This window comes from Protopterus annectens, chromosome 3.part1 (assembly GCF_019279795.1).
Source record: "Protopterus annectens isolate FY-2018-M chromosome 3.part1, PAN1.0, whole genome shotgun sequence".
Lineage (NCBI taxonomy): Eukaryota > Metazoa > Chordata > Ceratodontiformes > Protopteridae > Protopterus > Protopterus annectens.
In genome coordinates this window covers 241,828,548-241,845,416 of record NC_056732.1, presented here as the reverse complement: position 1 = coordinate 241,845,416, position 16,869 = coordinate 241,828,548, and the positions used below count along the sequence as shown (strand labels likewise).

Below are 16,869 nucleotides of genomic sequence, written 5' to 3'. Positions count from 1 at the left end.
ACTGGTGATGTGTTGCAAGTATTACCCTTCTCCTCTTGACAAGTCAGTTACAGTCTGGGGTTGAGAGAGCTTTGCCTCCAGTCTGGCTGTATAATTGCATCTCTTGCATATATTAGTGTTTGGTGGTAGGAGGAGAGGGTTGTCTGTGTACATGAGGCAGTTGTAACATTGTCTCAAAATGCCCAGATTTACCAGTTGAACTGAAGAGTACACCGGAAACTGCCCTTTGGACATGCCTGAATAGGTAGAGTGAGAGGTTTTTCTGATTGACTGGTGGGGACGAATAGAGAGCCTTGTCCTTCTGGACAATATAACGGGGGGCTAGTGCTAAGGCTATTTAGTGCTTGTTATGAATTTTAAGCAAGTGCTGGGCTGTAAAATGAATGGTTTGAGAGCTAAAGTAGAAGGTTTGTCTAGATCCGAGGGAAAAACTGAAGAGTAGACTTTGTGGAGTCAGGAATAGTTTAACCCTAGCTAACCGGTGCTGCACAGCGTGCAAAACCGCGCAAATGCATTTTTTATATCAAAAAGATTAAAGAGATAGAAATTAGCCCAAAATGGCCAATAAAACTACAGTTTCTGGGCAGAAACCACTCCTCCAAGGGCAGGTAGGCTATTCAGAGCTCCCCACTCTCACTGGTGAACAAAGAAACTTCCTTTTTGCCCAAGTAAGGTATGGCCAAACACAGAAGCTTAAACACAGTCCAGGTATCAGCAGGTAACTGAAACTGGACTTTGCTAGCTTAGTAAGGCAGGAAAATAGCAATATTTTTTTTTTGTTTTTTTTCAAGAAAACGGTAGAAACAAATGCAAAAACACTTTTATAGTGCTGTAAAGCCAGTAACAGTTAAAAATACAATTTACAACAAAAAACAAATTTTAAAGTGCAGGCGCAAATAAATGCAATTTCAGTGTAAAATGAGTGTTCTGAGAAGCAATAAAACGCCAGAAAATGAACGTTTAGGCGGAAATAGCAATAAGCAACAAGAAAAAACAAAAAAAGCTTCTTAAACACTCCAAAGTCTCTACTTTTGTCTCTCTGGCGTTGTAGGTCTCTGCAGGACACTTGGGCAGGATATATTTTTAACGTGCTAACATAACTCCTACCCAAACTACTACATCAACACTGTCCTCTCTGCATTCACAGACTGCATATGAAAAACAAAGACTATGACAAGCTTGCAGGTGTTCTTACATTGTCTGTAAGAAAGGCATCTGACCTCAGTTTGTTCTTACATCAGATGTAAGAAAGGCATATAATATCATCAACCACCTTTACACTTAGCTGATGCCTTACACTATGCCCTAATCTCTCTATTGCTCTACACATTGCTTTACAAGACAGTTTTGAGAGTAATCATTCAAAATGGTGGTCAAACTACTCCTCCCCTCCCTGTCATTCCTTCACTGCAGTGTTACCCAAAAGTTCTGTACTGGGATATCTCATTTTCAAGTAACTAGAAGGCATCCAGAAAACATGTACTTCTGTATGCAGATGACCTAGTCATTTTGTTTACAGCCTGACAACTCCCTGCTAATATTTCCCTCCATAATAGCACTCATTACAGCAGCAATATAACTCTCACTGAACTCCCACCCCCACATCAATTATATGTAGGATGTGGACTCAGAAAGGTTACTGCAAGCTGCATGCCTAGTATACACATTACAGTATGTCAGCTGTATACCTCGTGGTAACCATTTCTGATTCAGAGACAGCCCTACCATAGCACTATACCACAAAGAGGTGCAGCACTGTGGTGGGTCATCTTCACAGCCAACTGCTAATGAGACATTCTGGAGAAGGGGCCTATGCTAATTAGCCATGTGCTCTAACCCCCAGAAATACCTGCTGTAAGGCATTAAAGCAGCCAAGCAATTACAAGAGTTCTTCAGCTGTGCAGGTTACATCAGTTGTCCATGTTAATGAATGATCAAAAGCTAATACTTACCTCAAAGTGCAACAGATAAGTGCATGGGGAATTTAGTGGATAGATAGTGGGAAGGATGCATGTCTGTGTATGCAGAGATATGAATGTTGTAAGGACAGTGTGTGAGTATGAGACAGTGTGCATTTCTGCCTGAGAGGTCATAGTAGGGGGTGTATATATGCATGAATGGGTGAGTGTGTCCATCAGTGCAACTTGGTGGATGGCCTACGCGCACTAGTGTGTGTGTGTGTGTGTGTGTACGTGCACACATGCATGAAAGTCTGAATGTGTGTGTGTAGCAGGGGCTGTCACACTTCTTCCCTCTCCTACATTAAAGAGCAAATCCTACAAAACCTGACAGGGGACACTAGACACCAGTGATAACTCTTTATCATACCTTAAAGGCACTTAACTTTTAAAACACAGTATTGCAGTTCAAAAGACTTGTGGTTGGAAGGCACTAAACAACAGAGATATTCTATACAACATTCCTTAAAGGAAATTAAAATGATTCAAACCATTTACCCATAGCATTCACACACATGACTTAGTCCACTGCACTACCACTAGACACTGAGGATACTGCTAAAATATTGCCAAAGCCGTTGCAAATAAAAAAATGTAAAGTAAAAGCTGGGGGGAAGCTTCAAACCTTGCAACTCTAACAAATAAAGCAAAAGCTTTAACAAGATACACTAAAGATTTGTTAGTGTAGTAGGATTTTAACATAAGAAGAATCCATCTCTAATGTGCGACACCATTCACAGTGGGTTACAAAGAAATTTTTAATGTATTACTTGGATTCACGTAAAAAGTTATGACAGCAACAGGTCTAGCATCATGAAGCACTTTACGAACAGTAAGAAGAATGAAACTCTAAAGTCTGGAATTACTAACTGACAAATCATCCGTGATGTACGAAGGGCAGGGGGAAAAATAAGCAAATACATCAGGAATGCCGCTCTGCACTTGCCGCAGTTTAGAGCAACTGACATTCAAATTAGCCAACACCAAGGTCTTTCCTCATTGCAGTTAACATGTTTCTGACTCATATTCTTACACATCACAAAAACAGCCCCTTTTGGCCACAGCTCTTACTGCCTCTAAATCCTTTGGGAGGTTACAATAACATATTACAGGACAAGGATATTAGAGGGGGGTCTGCAGTTACAACATATTCTCTCTGTCAAAAATCTTTGTAAGTCTGCCTTAAAACATCTTACAAGTCCAAACCTGTAATATGTGCTGGGCACTTTGGATCACCCAGAATGGCTGGATCAAAGACAGTACTATGGCTTCCTGATGAGCAGCTTATCTGTCAGTAGAGGATGGAGGTCAAGAAATTTTGTATGAAAAGAAGGATGCCTAGCAAGAAGTGGGATTTTTCTTTCTCTGGCAGCCATTTTACTTTTTTCAAAAGTAAAGCAGGGATACTCTCTTTTTTGGGCCAGCTTCAGAACATGCAAGTTTTAGCAAGAAGAATGTAAAGGGCTTGACAAAAAACTGAGACAGCACATTTGAAGGGCACTCGCAGTAATTTTTCAGGGCAACAACTCCCTTGGTGATGTTTTTACCCATCACAATTCCAATATTCTTTCAGCTTTTTCAGCAAAATCATGAGCTTGTTTTAACTCTGAAAGCATCTATGCGTGGCTGAATGTGATCAACAGGTAGCCAGCAGGAGTCCAGGGTAAATGAAGATAACGACTCATTCAAGTGTGCTGCTGTCAAGTCAATAAATGCCTTGACTTGCTTTTTTGCTGTGCCTCTTTGTCCTGAATAACACAAATATAATTCAATGCAAAAAATAACAGTTTCTCCTTTTCTAAGCATCTTGGCTCTTACATCAAAATCAACATATAATTCCATATTCTGTTAACCTATGAATGATAACACAAATACATTGGTCTCCAAGACCATTTTTTTCTTGACTTTCTTACCTCAAAATAAATAAAGAAAACTGACCATTTAGTATTTCAAATTTACTCTCTTCCCTCTCCACTGAACTATCACTAAATGTATGTTTCCCACAAAGAATGGTGACCGTTCATCACCTTCTCTGCTTCTTCAAACGACAGTCAACACACTTTACCAACCAAAACTGTCTTCTCCTAACCCCTTCAACATCCAAGGACCATCAGACCATATTCCAATGATATGGCTTCTTATATCACTTTGTACTGCTTCCTGTGCCTAATGTTTGATACATTATCTTCTTCAGCTTTTGTCATTCTTTTGCACACAGTATTAACATTAAAATATACCAAAATCCAACTCTCTTTTCAAAATTCCTCATCAAAATATCAGTTGTACCAGCAAAGTCTTCTTTACTCAGGCCCAGTTTATAGGTAAGTATTAGGCTATCAGTCTGAAGACCAGAACAAGCTTAGCCAATAAACAGTGGTCAGAATCAAACCCTGTACTTTGCATCTGTGAGTTCAAGAGCTTAACCATTATGCCAACCCTCTCCTTTAATGCAGAGAGCTCCCACCTCATGTCAATGCAGCCTCCTATTTTGGGACAGTCATTAATATTGCTTATAACTACCTAAGTCAGTGTGCATTTGCTTTATGTCCAAATCATAAAATAGGAGATGCTACCTAAAGTTGGGCAGCTATATTCAATAACCTTTATTTTTACTCTCATATATTTATGTATATGATCTCCTTACCATATTTATGTGCCGATAATCTACGTGTCCTTACACTGATCATATATTCTATATGGTCATGCCTGCAAATAATCCATTTGGATAAGTCAACTTACATAATAAACAAAAATCAACTAAATTAAGTAGTTAATCCCAAAGACATGCTGTAGGTGGGTTGGATACTCTAAATTGGCCCTAGGCATGTGTGTGTGTGTGTGTGTGTGTGTGTGTGTGTGTGTGTGTGTGTGTGTCTTCCTTGGAAGGTTGGGCACCAGGCTGGCAACTCGACACCGTAAAAACTCCACTGCCAATCATGAGTGGACAAGTGATCCGTTGTGACGACCCCTTGCCGAAAGAAGAAGAAGAAGAATGGCCAACATGGGAAAAATGAAGACTAAGTCCTGGTGTTTGGTTATCAAGGCCCTGTTCATGAAGCAAAATTTCTTGTACCTGTTCTTTACATATATCTTAGCATCACTTAGTTTGGCATACCTGTGAATTTGGAAAAACAGTCATTACTTTGCTGTAAACACAGAAGGATTTAAATAAAGCTAACTCTGTTATAATGCAATTGATATCTAAAAAGTAGAAATAAATACAGAAAAATTAGAAGATTTTTGAAATAGAACTTACAACTGTCTCTTAAAGCATACAAAAGTCTCACCTACCTGCAGAAAAAATGTCCATGGCAGGTTTTAGCTCTCCTCGGGCACGCTGATTATTATTTGTCATATCTACCAAAGGCACTGTTGGATCTTTAGAACACTCTAAATCTGTAGTAAACATTGTCCCATCTACAAAGCGCTCAGGAGCAATATAACAAGTCCTTCTTCGAGAGGTATCGAAAAAATAATTAAAATCTGCAGGATTGTCCTCAGGGAGGAATGTTGGTTTAAAACTAGCAAAGTCAGTTAAAAGAACCCAGTTCCAGCTGGTCACCATAACATTTTCTGTTTTGATATCTCCATGTCTAACACCAACTCTATGAGCCTGGTTCACAGCATTTAGTATCTGGAAAGCTATCCACTTCTTTTCTACATTATTAAGAAATGGTCTGGTGCTAATTCGGTCATATAAATTGTCTCTGACATACTGTCGGAATAACATAGCAGCCTTATCAGTCAAAGAGGTTTTCTGGACAGGCAAGCAATTCTGTGCAGATTTTAATTTCGTCTTCAGTTCTTCTAGATCCTGCTTGTAGGTTGTTAAAGGTAAAGATGGGTCTTGAATTGCAAATACCTTGACAACTACAAAGCCATCTCTGTGTTTTGCTCGAGCAACTTTAAAAAAACGGGTGCTCCCGAGACTTTTGTCATATTCAAAATCATGAATATCAGAGAAATAACTATCAACAGAAAGTATTTGTGAAGGTGCAATACCAGCCAGCTGGTTCCCCATGGTGTCGTTCTCTTTCAAAACTTCAGCTTATGTTTGGTCTTTATACCTGAAGAGGAGGGGGAAAATGGTCAAGAATGAAAACATGTCTAACTGTTACTGTGTGTCTGTACTTTACTAATGTATTCCTTCTTTCTTCTTGTAACCAGTTGGGGTGAGTAGCATAAATGATCCACTGCAGTCACAGCTAATTTGCATAGTACTATAAAGAATACAACAAAAATTATATAGCATTAATGCAAACTTCATTGTCAGTGGAATATTCAAAGGAGAAGATGATCAATTAGTGCGACAAATCAATACATTTGATTTGTACTTCAGCTAAATCTTTTAGTATTTTGCACAGAAATAAGTACTATAAAGAATACAACAAAACTTATATAGCATTAATAAAAACTTCATTGTCAGTGGAATATTCAGAGGAGAAGATTATCAGTTAGTGTGACAAATCAATATATTCGATTTGTGATGCAGCTAAATTTTTTTAGTAGTTTGAACAGAAAGAGAGCAGATCACCCAGTGTAATAAGTTTATGTACATGAAAAACAAAAAAACAACTGTGACCTCAGAAAAAGGCCACTTGGGCCAACTTGCTTACTCATTTCAATGACCATTGGTTTACATACAAATTCTAGCTAAACATGCCCTAATTATTCTTTCTACTTCCCCAACAAGAATTGTACTATGTTTATGCTGCACACTTTCAGACATATAGCCGGTAATACCTCACAACATTTCACTTAGGGGTGTACTATTGGTACATCAACTGTTAAGAAAAAAGTCACTCCAGGCAATCTATTCTCCAAAGCTTTAAAGAAATATAGTTTTCTTAAATATCCAGTCTGCCTTACTTGTGGATAAAATAAAAATGCAAGTTAACCATCTTATTTCCTTCCCCCACACACATCCTTTATTAGAACTGCCCTGTATCTATTCAATTAATTCTTGAATTTTATTAACCTTTTTAGGAAAGATACACAAACATCCAGCACGGTTTCTGTAAACCAATATTCCTTGTGTCTCTAATTAGCCAACAATATTGCAATTTCCAACTCAGACCTTTTAGTTTTGTATAAACTGCTTTTCCAAGCCTACACAGCTCTTTTTTTCTGAAAAATACTACATCCATTTATTTAAACCACTTTCCCTGATGATGATCACAGTAATACCAAAATATGCGCCAATATTAATAACACTTTACAAATAATACTAAATGTGTTCTTACTGTGCAGTAACGTCTAACTATATATGCACGCCATTCCTACAAGCTCATCAACTTATCTGGAAACGGGAAGTGCATAGTGGAAAACATAATACGTTTCACTTTTCTCCATCATAATGGCCACAAAAATGTACTCCATATAATGCGTCCAAAATATCTTACACTACTCCCCGTCATTAGCTCTGTAGTGAAAGCCCCAAACAAATACCTTAGTAGTATAGCTGTCACTATGCTATATTACAAAATATTATTGCTGTGCGCTAAATATTGACGACTTTCGGTCATCAAGTTTGTCGCAAGATAATGACGTTCGGCGACCTATTTCTAGTGTTGGTTAATTGCTTGTTTCTGTATGAAAATATGGTTTCACATATGTAAAAGCAAGACTAGGAATTGTACTGCAGTAAAATGCAACATCAAAACAGGAGAAGTATGCTGTGCATATACTGTCACATTTAAGCTGAAAGGGGGTAATTCATTCTCTGCTGTCTGTACCGATACTGTTACAACGGAACAAAAACTGCAGCTAACAGATTTGCCTGTACAGCAGTAAAACAGTAATATAATTTCACCTGGAATCAAGAGAGATGCAGACGGGTTATAAGGCGAAGCTATACCTTCATTGTACTTGCTTACGATGATAGTCAATATGATTGACCCTCAGAAGCATAACTCTCAAATCTCCAAAATGTGGAACACTGCTTCTCGTTATAACGCGATTTACTAATAATTTACTAATAACTTCAACTAGGGAGCTCACAACAGGGTTGAAATGTTTCACATTATGCTTAAAAATATTCGTTTAATTATTTACTATAAAATTCACTATTGTTCCCGTCTTACTCTTCATAAATTTGACTCAAAAAATTCTCCTAATTGTCCATAATGCATAGACCAGATAGCTGACCTGTTTCACATGTTCTGGAGTTGCAAATACATTTTTAAACTTTGGAATTCGTTAAAATTTCAATTACAGAAAATGGGCTACCAACATTCAACACTCTCTTGGGAATTTATGGTCCGACATATTCCCCCAGATCTTCTTCTTCTTCTTCTTTCGGCTTTTCCCGGTTAGGGGTCACCACAGCGGATCACCTTGTCCGCACATTGAATGGCAGTGGAGTTTTATGGTGTCGAGTTGCCAGCCCGGCGCCCAACCTTCTACAGAAGGCACACTCACATGCACACCTAGGGCCAATTTAGAGTATCCAATCCACCTGCAGCATGTCTTTGGGATGTGGGAGGAAACCGGAGCACCTGGAGGAAACCCACGCGACCACAGGGAGGACATGCAGACTCCGCTCAGAAGGCACCCCAGCCGAGGATCGAACCAGAGAACCTCTTGCTGTGAGGCAGCAATGCTAACCACTGCACCACTGTGGCCGCCCCGACATATTCCCCCAGATAATTTACATAAATCAAAAAGGATCATAATCATGAATATTTGTTTATTAATGAAACTATACATAGCTTCAAACTGGTTGAACCCGACCCAGACATCTTGGGAAAATTTCAGATCACTAGCAATAAGACATATATTAGCGCACAAATTGTTAATTAATGACCATAAGAAAAGTATACATAATGTTAAAATATGGGAGCAAATTTTTAATATTGTGCCGGCCTAGAGGTTCTTATCCACTGTTACTTAGGATACATATTTATAAGTCAGATTCAATCTTAGATTAGATATAGATTGTAATAATAATACAGATTGATGGCTCTTTTATGTTATGTTTCCTTCTTAACATTTTTTTTTGTTGTTGTTAATATACAATGTTTGTGTAACTTTTGGAAGCAATCTTGTACATATTGTATATATATAGTAGTGTGTAGTATGTAATTTAAAAATAATAAAAGACGGATTATTGAAAAAAAAAATTAAAAAAAAAAAAAAATTCACTATTGTTTACCTTGGATAGCATTTAAAAAGTCATAACACGGAATGAATGACTGCCCCTTTCAGTGTGGAACTGTAAGGAATATGAATTATTTAAGACCCAAACTGATAAATGTTCCTTAGAATGAGGTACACCAAGTTGAGAGATATATGCTCAGAAGTCATCTGCACTAAAAGTGTTAACAGCACATTTGCATAGATTTCATTTACTGACAAAAAGCTACAGCAATGGCAAAACGCCATTACGGACGATATAGAAATACACACACATATAAATATAGGTTAACACATACACGTATATTCTTTATATAACACATATGTGTGTGTATATTTGGATTATCACAGTGTTGGCGTCAGAGTATACAAGCGATATCATATTACTTTGTATTTGTTGATTAGGGTAGTAAGCTAATTCTACTATATCTATTTTAGCCACTGTTGACAGCTGGTAACAAACATTTTACAGTTGCTGCTGTAACTGTCCGACATGCATCCAAGTGAATTCCTTGAAAGATATTTAATTGTCAGAGCCGTACTTAACGGCCCAGTGGTATAAACACCGACACTACCTGATTGCCACTGTTGCTCTGACAGCCTGAACCATGTACAAAAAAGGATTTGTGAATGGATGGACGGATCAAAAACAAAGTCAACTATTCTTTGACTTTTTATGGGAGGAACAAGTTTCCTGCACTGAGTTAATATAATCATTCCAAGGTCGCCTTATCTTGCAGAAAGGTCAGAATGTGTGATTTGGCTAAATGGTATTCTTCAAGCACTTGGCTGTCATACATTTGGTGTATCCCATGAACAACAACTGGGCATCTTTGGAAACATGATTCATAACAGAAAACCCTACTATAATAGCCCTTACTCAGAACTGGTTTAAAAATTCCTTCTGCTTACATCCAGGAGAACTATTAACATTCTATATGACTTTAGATGTGGTCTAAGAAATGGAGGCAGCCATGCTTTTAATCAAGCAACATGTCTCCCTAGAAATCAATGACTCTTCAAAAGCTAACCAGGTGGATGATGAACCCCCATCTGGGTGTTAGCAAACCTATGCAAAGGGAACCACATATAACTTTACTTTGTCTTAGTTTATATCCCCAGCCTTCATCAATTGCTACTGTTCAAGGCACAGTCTTGCAAATGTTCCCACATTATCTTAGCAGGAATAAAATTATTCTAGGGGACTTTACCTTGAATGCTAATGATCACAAAATCAAACAGCTGAACAGGATGCTGCAACACCTTAACCTTATCAAATTATAAAGCAGCCAACCAGGTAAAACTTCAAAACAGTAAGGCATTCTACTCATGTTCTTATTTCTGCCAACTAAGGCCATTGGTGTAGAAACAGTGAAAGTCTGCCAAACTTCCTAAGTGACTACTGTCTAGTGCTGTTCTATTGGTCCTTCATAGCTATAAAATATGTGCCCCTAGTAGTGACTGGTCAACCTTTCTCTCAACATAAACTGGCTATGTTTGACTCTCATCTGTTTATAAAATACATACAAATACACATATCTATCTATGCATATGTGTGTGTGTTTATGTGTGTGGAACATGTTGAGAGCATGTTAGGATCTAGTGTGTGATATTTAATAAGTGAAATATTTTGAACTATAGGTTTACAGAAAAAGTTACAACCTGACTTCTGCAATCATAAGTAGGATTTTTTTTGTAATAAGCAAACTATACCTCACATATTCTTTTATTCATTTCCAGTGTTGCTTTTCATGTTGCAGTGGTGATCCACATTGACAGGCTAAATAGATTTTGCAGTGGTGAGTTTTATACCTGGAGAGGCTGTGAGAGACTCTACTGTTGTGGATGGAATGGAACCACAGGTTTTGAGCCCTTTTATTTTATGCCAAATGGGCCATTATTTATTTTTTTTTATTTTCTTGTGACTTTGTGAAAAATATAAACATGTTTTATATAAGTCCTCCCTCTAGTGTCTCCTTTGACTTTATACAGATGGTGTGTGTGCAAACAAATGGCTAGAGATTTGCCATCTTATAGGTCTTCAAAGTATTTCTGTGGCCAAGTACAAACAGTATTTGGGCTACCAGTTCCCTAAAGCACTATAGTCGTTATACTCCTGCCATGGTTTCCTACTGCCCCCAGCCACAGATAACGTAATACAAAGACTTGTAGAGTTACAAGAATGAAACATCTGCTCCACAGGAGGTTTCTGTCCTCCCCGAGCTTGCCTTAGGACACCTATGTTACTCTTTGGCAGGTGTACCGCCCCAGTCAAACTCCCTGGAGCAGGTTGCGCCTGGATGCCCGGGCACTTGGAGCCAGAAGCCCCCCACCCGCCTCACTGGGTAAGTGAAAAAAAATAAGAGTAGTGGTATTTCACCGGTGGCCGAGGCCTCCCACTTATTCTACACCTCTCATGCCTCTTCACAGTGCCAGACTAGAGTCAAGCTCAACAGGGTCTTCTTTCCCTGCTGATTCTGCTAAGCCCATTCCCTTGGCTGTGGTTTCACTAGATAGTAGGTAGGGACAGTGGGAATCTCGTTCCTCCATTCATGTGCTTCACTAATTAGAAGAGGAGGCATTTGGTTACTTTAAGAGAGTCATAGTTAGTCCTGCTGTTTACCTATGCTTCATTGAATTTCTTCATTTTGACATTCAGAGCACTGGGCAGAAATCACATCACGTCAACACCCATCTCGGGCATTAGCAATGTTTTGTTTTAATTAAATAGTTGGATTCCCCTGGTCTGCACCAGTTCTAAGTCAGCTGCTAGCTGCAGGACGATGCAGGATGTAGGTCTGGACTGGTGACCACGACAGCCAGGGTGATCCACAGGAAGGACCTGGCATTGTGTCCAGAGTTGCTGCTTCCGTACCCCAGCCCCTCTGGGAGGGTGGAGTGCGGCAAGTGGGTGACGCCTCATCCAGCCGCAATGTGTGCCCAGCCCCGCTTCACGCCCAAGCCTGACCAACCCAATCCTTATCCCAAAGTTACAGATCTGGCTTCCCGACTTCCCTTACCTACATTGTTCTAACATGCCAGAGGCTGTTCACCTTGGAGACCTGCTGCGGTTATGGGTACGCCCTGGAGTGAGACTTGCACCTTCTCCCCTGGGTAACTTTCAATAGATTGCAGCTTTTTGCTGCTCTGCTATGTATGAAACCCTGACCCAGAATCAGGTCATCTACAAATGATTTAGCCGGTTCCCCATTAAGATGCGGTGCATTGCTGAAGAGAGGTGGCCCCCTTCCATCCATGGTGTGAGCCGGTGATGAGTAGAGCTCCTCGCCAACCTTGTGGCCGGCTATCCCTGGCCAACCGGAGATCCACGGCACTGTGGTATTGTTACATTTAGGTGGGATTCTGACTTAGAGGCATTCAGCAATAATCCCACAGATGGTATCTTCGCACCATTGGCTCCTCTGCCAATCACATGCACCAAATGTCTGAACCTGCAGTTCCTCTCATACTGAGCAAGATTACTATTGCAACAACACATCATCAGAAGGGTAAAACTAACCTGTCTCATGACGGTCTAGGGACAGTTCCCTAAAGCACTATAATTGTTATATTCCTGGCATGGTTTCCTACTGACCCCAGCCACAGAGGACCTAATACAGAGACTTGGAGAGTTACAGATGGGGATTGACCAAAAGCTGATGCAACTACAACAGCAGCTAACTGTGCTGGCCAGTGTAGCCGCCAACCCCAAATCTGTACCTCCTATAAAGATAATAACCAGGAAGGATGAACTGGAATCCTGCTTAGTGGCTTTTGAGATCTGTGCCGACATAAAGAAGATTGGACAAAAATCCTAGCTGACAGCAGAGGCAATGAAAATATATATGGGCATGGAGAGCACTGATTACATAGACTGGGTAAACTTAAGAAAGAATATTTGACTATGGCTGTTACAATCCCGGAAGTAAAAACAATAGCATTTTATCACTGAACTTGTAATTCTCATAAAGCAGTAGGAGCATAGATAAATAATTTAAAGCATGTTTAAAACTTTAGGTAGAACCTAATAGCAACAATAAAGTGGAAATGGTAGTAATGTTAGCAGTAGATATGCTTAAAAGAGATTTGCCTAGTAAAATAAGAAAATAAATATTGCAAAGTTATCCCAGGAACTCTAATAAGTTAAAGGAGTACAACGGGTTTCTATAATGCATTCCTCAACTTTTCGTCCCTTTTGCTTCCTATTTACAGTTCCCTCTATAAAGGAGCAACAATACACCGTTTAAAATAAACCTAATTCACCTTACTTCTCTAACCGAAGCCTACCTTAGTGTACTGTGATGGCTACACTTTCAAAAAGATTTTCTCGTATTTTATTAAAGTTGCTGGAGTCACCCAATTACTTACATCATCGCGGCCAGGCAGTGCAGGTAATTTTTCTCACCAGTTCCCTCCCCCAAAGTGACATCACCACGGCTGGCCTCTGTTTCTAATTAAAACAACAATAGCCACCCATTCTGTGATCTCACAGCTCCCTTGTCCTTCCCTCCACCCTTTGAGTGCTCAAACACAGCTGAAGAAGGTAGGGAAGTTCTTTTTACTGGTTTTATAGGTTCATAGGTTCATAAGTAGGTACTAGGCTATTGGCCCTAGGGCCTATATAAGCCTAGCCAAAGGTACCCTGGCTTTTGCCACCCAAGAAAATTATTTTCCTGTGCCACTGTCGGGCAGAGCCACAGAAGTGATCCCCGGGGTGAATTTCCTATCTCCCATCCAATCATCAAGATTGTTCTTGAAGAGTGCTAATGAGGAGCTTTGTTTGATATAGATAGGTAGTTTGTTCCAGAGTATGGGAAGTCTCTGGGACAGGAATCAATCCCTCCAGCATGTTCTGTTTATTGTGGTGATGAGGTTTAGGTCCCTAGAGCGTGTAGCTCATAGGGATTGGGATTTCTTTAAGTGGAGCATGTCTAAAAGCTCTGGGTTTGACATAGCTTTGTGTGTTACGCAGAGATCGCCTCTGAGTAGGCGATATGCAACGGAGTAAAGCTGCAGTTTTTTGAGACGGTCTGCATAGGGCATCTCTTTGAGGCTGGTAATCCTCTTTGTGAGGTATTTCTGTGGCCTTTCCAGTTGTTGTAGATGTCTTGTGAGGTAGATACCAAAAGGGGCATTGTACTCTATAATGGGTCTAATGAGTGACGAGTGGAGGGGAACAATGACCTCTTTTTTCCTGGATGAGAAACCTTTTGTGATGAGGTGTGTCACATAGAAGGATTTCCTGACTACTGTGGCAATGTGATTATCAAAGGAGAAACTACTGTCCACCTGTGTCCCAAGGTCTCTTATCACACTTTCAGTGTTAAGCAGACTACCACCTATGTGGTAGTTCATGGGTACTGAGTTTTTACCAAAAGGAATGACAATGCACTTTTTGGCATTGAGCTTGAGGCCATGGCTTTGACACCAGGCATCTGTCTCAGCAAGGCCCTTTTGTAGGATGTCCACATCTTTTGGAGTTTTGATTATGGCTCCTAGTTTGCAGTCATCTGCAAACTTCATTAGCCAAAGACCTTCTGTGTTGGCCTGTACTTCAGAGAAGTAGATACCAAACAGGAGGGGACCCAGGACTGAATCCTGTGGTACTCCACTTGTCACTGGTCTGAAGCTGGATTTGGAGTCTGCTACTTTCACAGTGTGGGTTCTGTCAGTGAGCCAGTTGGCAACCCATCTTGTGACATAGTGATTTATACCTAGTTTAGTGAGTTTATCTATAATTTCAGAGTGGGGGATGGTGTCAAAAGCCTTGGCGAGATCTAGATAGGCTGTGCAAACCACCTTACCCTCATCTATGGCTTTGGTGACTGCTTCAAATAAGTCTATCAGGTTTAGGAGACACGTTCTGCCTTTTACAAACCTGAACTGGGTGGGGTCCTGAGTTTGGAGATTACCAATGTCATTGTTTATAAGTTCCATGATGATACGCTCCATAGCCTTGCAGAACAGGCTCGTTAGGCTAATGGGGCGGTAGTTTCCGGGATCTGTAGTGGCTCCTCCTTTGTGGAGTGGGATAACTGTCGCTGTGCACCATTCAGTGGGCACATAGCCTGAGGTGAGGCTATGATTGAACATGGTACTTAGGTGGGGTGCCACTTCGTTCTGTAGTTCATGTAGAACACAGCCTGGGATGTCGTCAGGTCCCATGGATGCTGTGTTCTTGGCTTTGGATAGTGTGTTTTTTACCTGTGCAGCCGTGATTACAGGAACTTTGCATTCTTCTGGTATAGAGATGGGCCCTTTAGGGGATGACAGAGGGGTAAAGTTAGCACTGAACCTATCTGCCAGGATGTTGGCAATATCCGTTGGTTCTGTATATTTAGTGCCATTGTGCTGTAACTCAGAGCAGATCTGAGTGTTGCCATTGAGATTCTTGATATAGCTATAGAATGCTTTGTGGTTGTCTTTAGAGTCAGTGGCGATTTTGTTTTCATAACTAGCTTTGGTGGATTTTATGAGGGATCTCAGCTTCTTACTGAAGCTGACCAGGGAGTTTCTCCAATCATGGGATTTTACTCTTTTTTGCAACAGTTTCTTTCTTCTGTTGTAGAGTTTGTTTATGGCAGGGGACCACCAGATTGGCTTCCTTTTTTTGGAGGATAGCATCTTGGTTCTCTTAGAGATTGCACGATCCATGCACTCATGTAAGTGCTTATAAAGTGCATTTGTGTAGGATTTAGCAGTCATACCTCTATTGTCTGTCAGCATGGGTGTCGTGAAGTTTGCCACTTCTGTCTTAAGAAGCGTGAAGTTGACTTTGGAGAAATTTTTTACTGTGGTTTCCCTAATGGGAGGTGGGGGAGGGATGTGGATGTCTAGGGTGATTAGCTTATGGTCGGATCTGACCAACGAGGAATTGACCTCTGGTGTGGAACACCGGATGTTATGTGATCCTATCTCGCCTACATTCTGACTGATTGGACTGATGGGTTCGGAGCCGATCCCTCGGCTCCGACTCGGCACGCTTATGCCAAAGAGCGAAGTCTCTTATTGGCTGAGCTTACTATATCCCAGGATGCACCACTACCAGTCCCCCAGATCTCGTTTGCCGCTAACAAGTGAAGACGTGGTCTCGAGCTGGCTGAGCTAAGTAGTGATTAATTTCACTAGTTTTTCTGTCAGGAATTTCTTTTTTCTTCAACAAAAGCTGTTTTAACAGCTATTCTTGTGTTTAGAGTGAGTTTGGTGAAATTTACTTGGTAAATTCTTGTGTTGTGAGTGTTGACTAGAGTACCTCTTGTGTGGAAAGGCCTTTCCGGTCTTTTTGATTGTAGGTGACTTCTGTTTTGTTTAGGGATCTCGGATCCTTTATACTGTTGATAGTTTCTCTTTCTTGTAAAGAAGGACTAAGAAGAGAGAATTTCTTTCTAATTACAGTGTTTGTACTGTGTTTTGGGCTTTAATTCACGGAATGTCTCAGGTACCTAGGCCTTCAGGCTTTAAAAAGTGCACCAAGTGCAACTTTAAAATGTCTATCACAGATGACCACTCTCTCTGTGTTTATTGTTTGGGTGCAAAACATTTGCAGGAGTCCTGCAGCGTGTGTCACGCTTTTTCCTCGAGGGTCCTCCAAGAGAGGAAAAATAAGCTCATATTAAAAGGTCTTATAAAACCCTCCTTTGAAGAAGCTTTAGCATCCTCTCCTTCTCCTGCTAAAAAGAAAAGGGCGTCGGCTCCGACCAGTCCGTCGGATCCGACCGCCAAAAGACATAGGCAGGTTTCTCCTTCGGCTCCAAGGACTTCGGAGCCGAGGGAACGG

General features: G+C 40.4%; 1 protein-coding gene across 5 annotated transcripts in view; it reads right to left on the bottom strand.

Annotated features, from left to right (window-relative positions):
• Positions 1-7,487, bottom strand: part of PIK3R4 (phosphoinositide-3-kinase regulatory subunit 4) — a 1,126,702-nt gene extending 1,119,215 nt beyond the window's left edge. Inside the window, exons 1-2 of one of the 5 annotated variants that reach the window (XM_044066738.1) lie at positions 7,407-7,487; positions 5,250-6,025 (exon numbers count right to left, since the gene is read on the bottom strand). In XM_044066738.1, coding sequence (XP_043922673.1) covers positions 5,250-5,979 — 730 coding nt within the window. In that variant the 5' untranslated portion in view covers positions 5,980-6,025; positions 7,407-7,487. The other 4 variants (XM_044066737.1, XM_044066739.1, XM_044066736.1 and 1 more) reach the window with 4 other exon arrangements.
• Between the last annotated feature and the right edge of the window lie 9,382 nt (positions 7,488-16,869).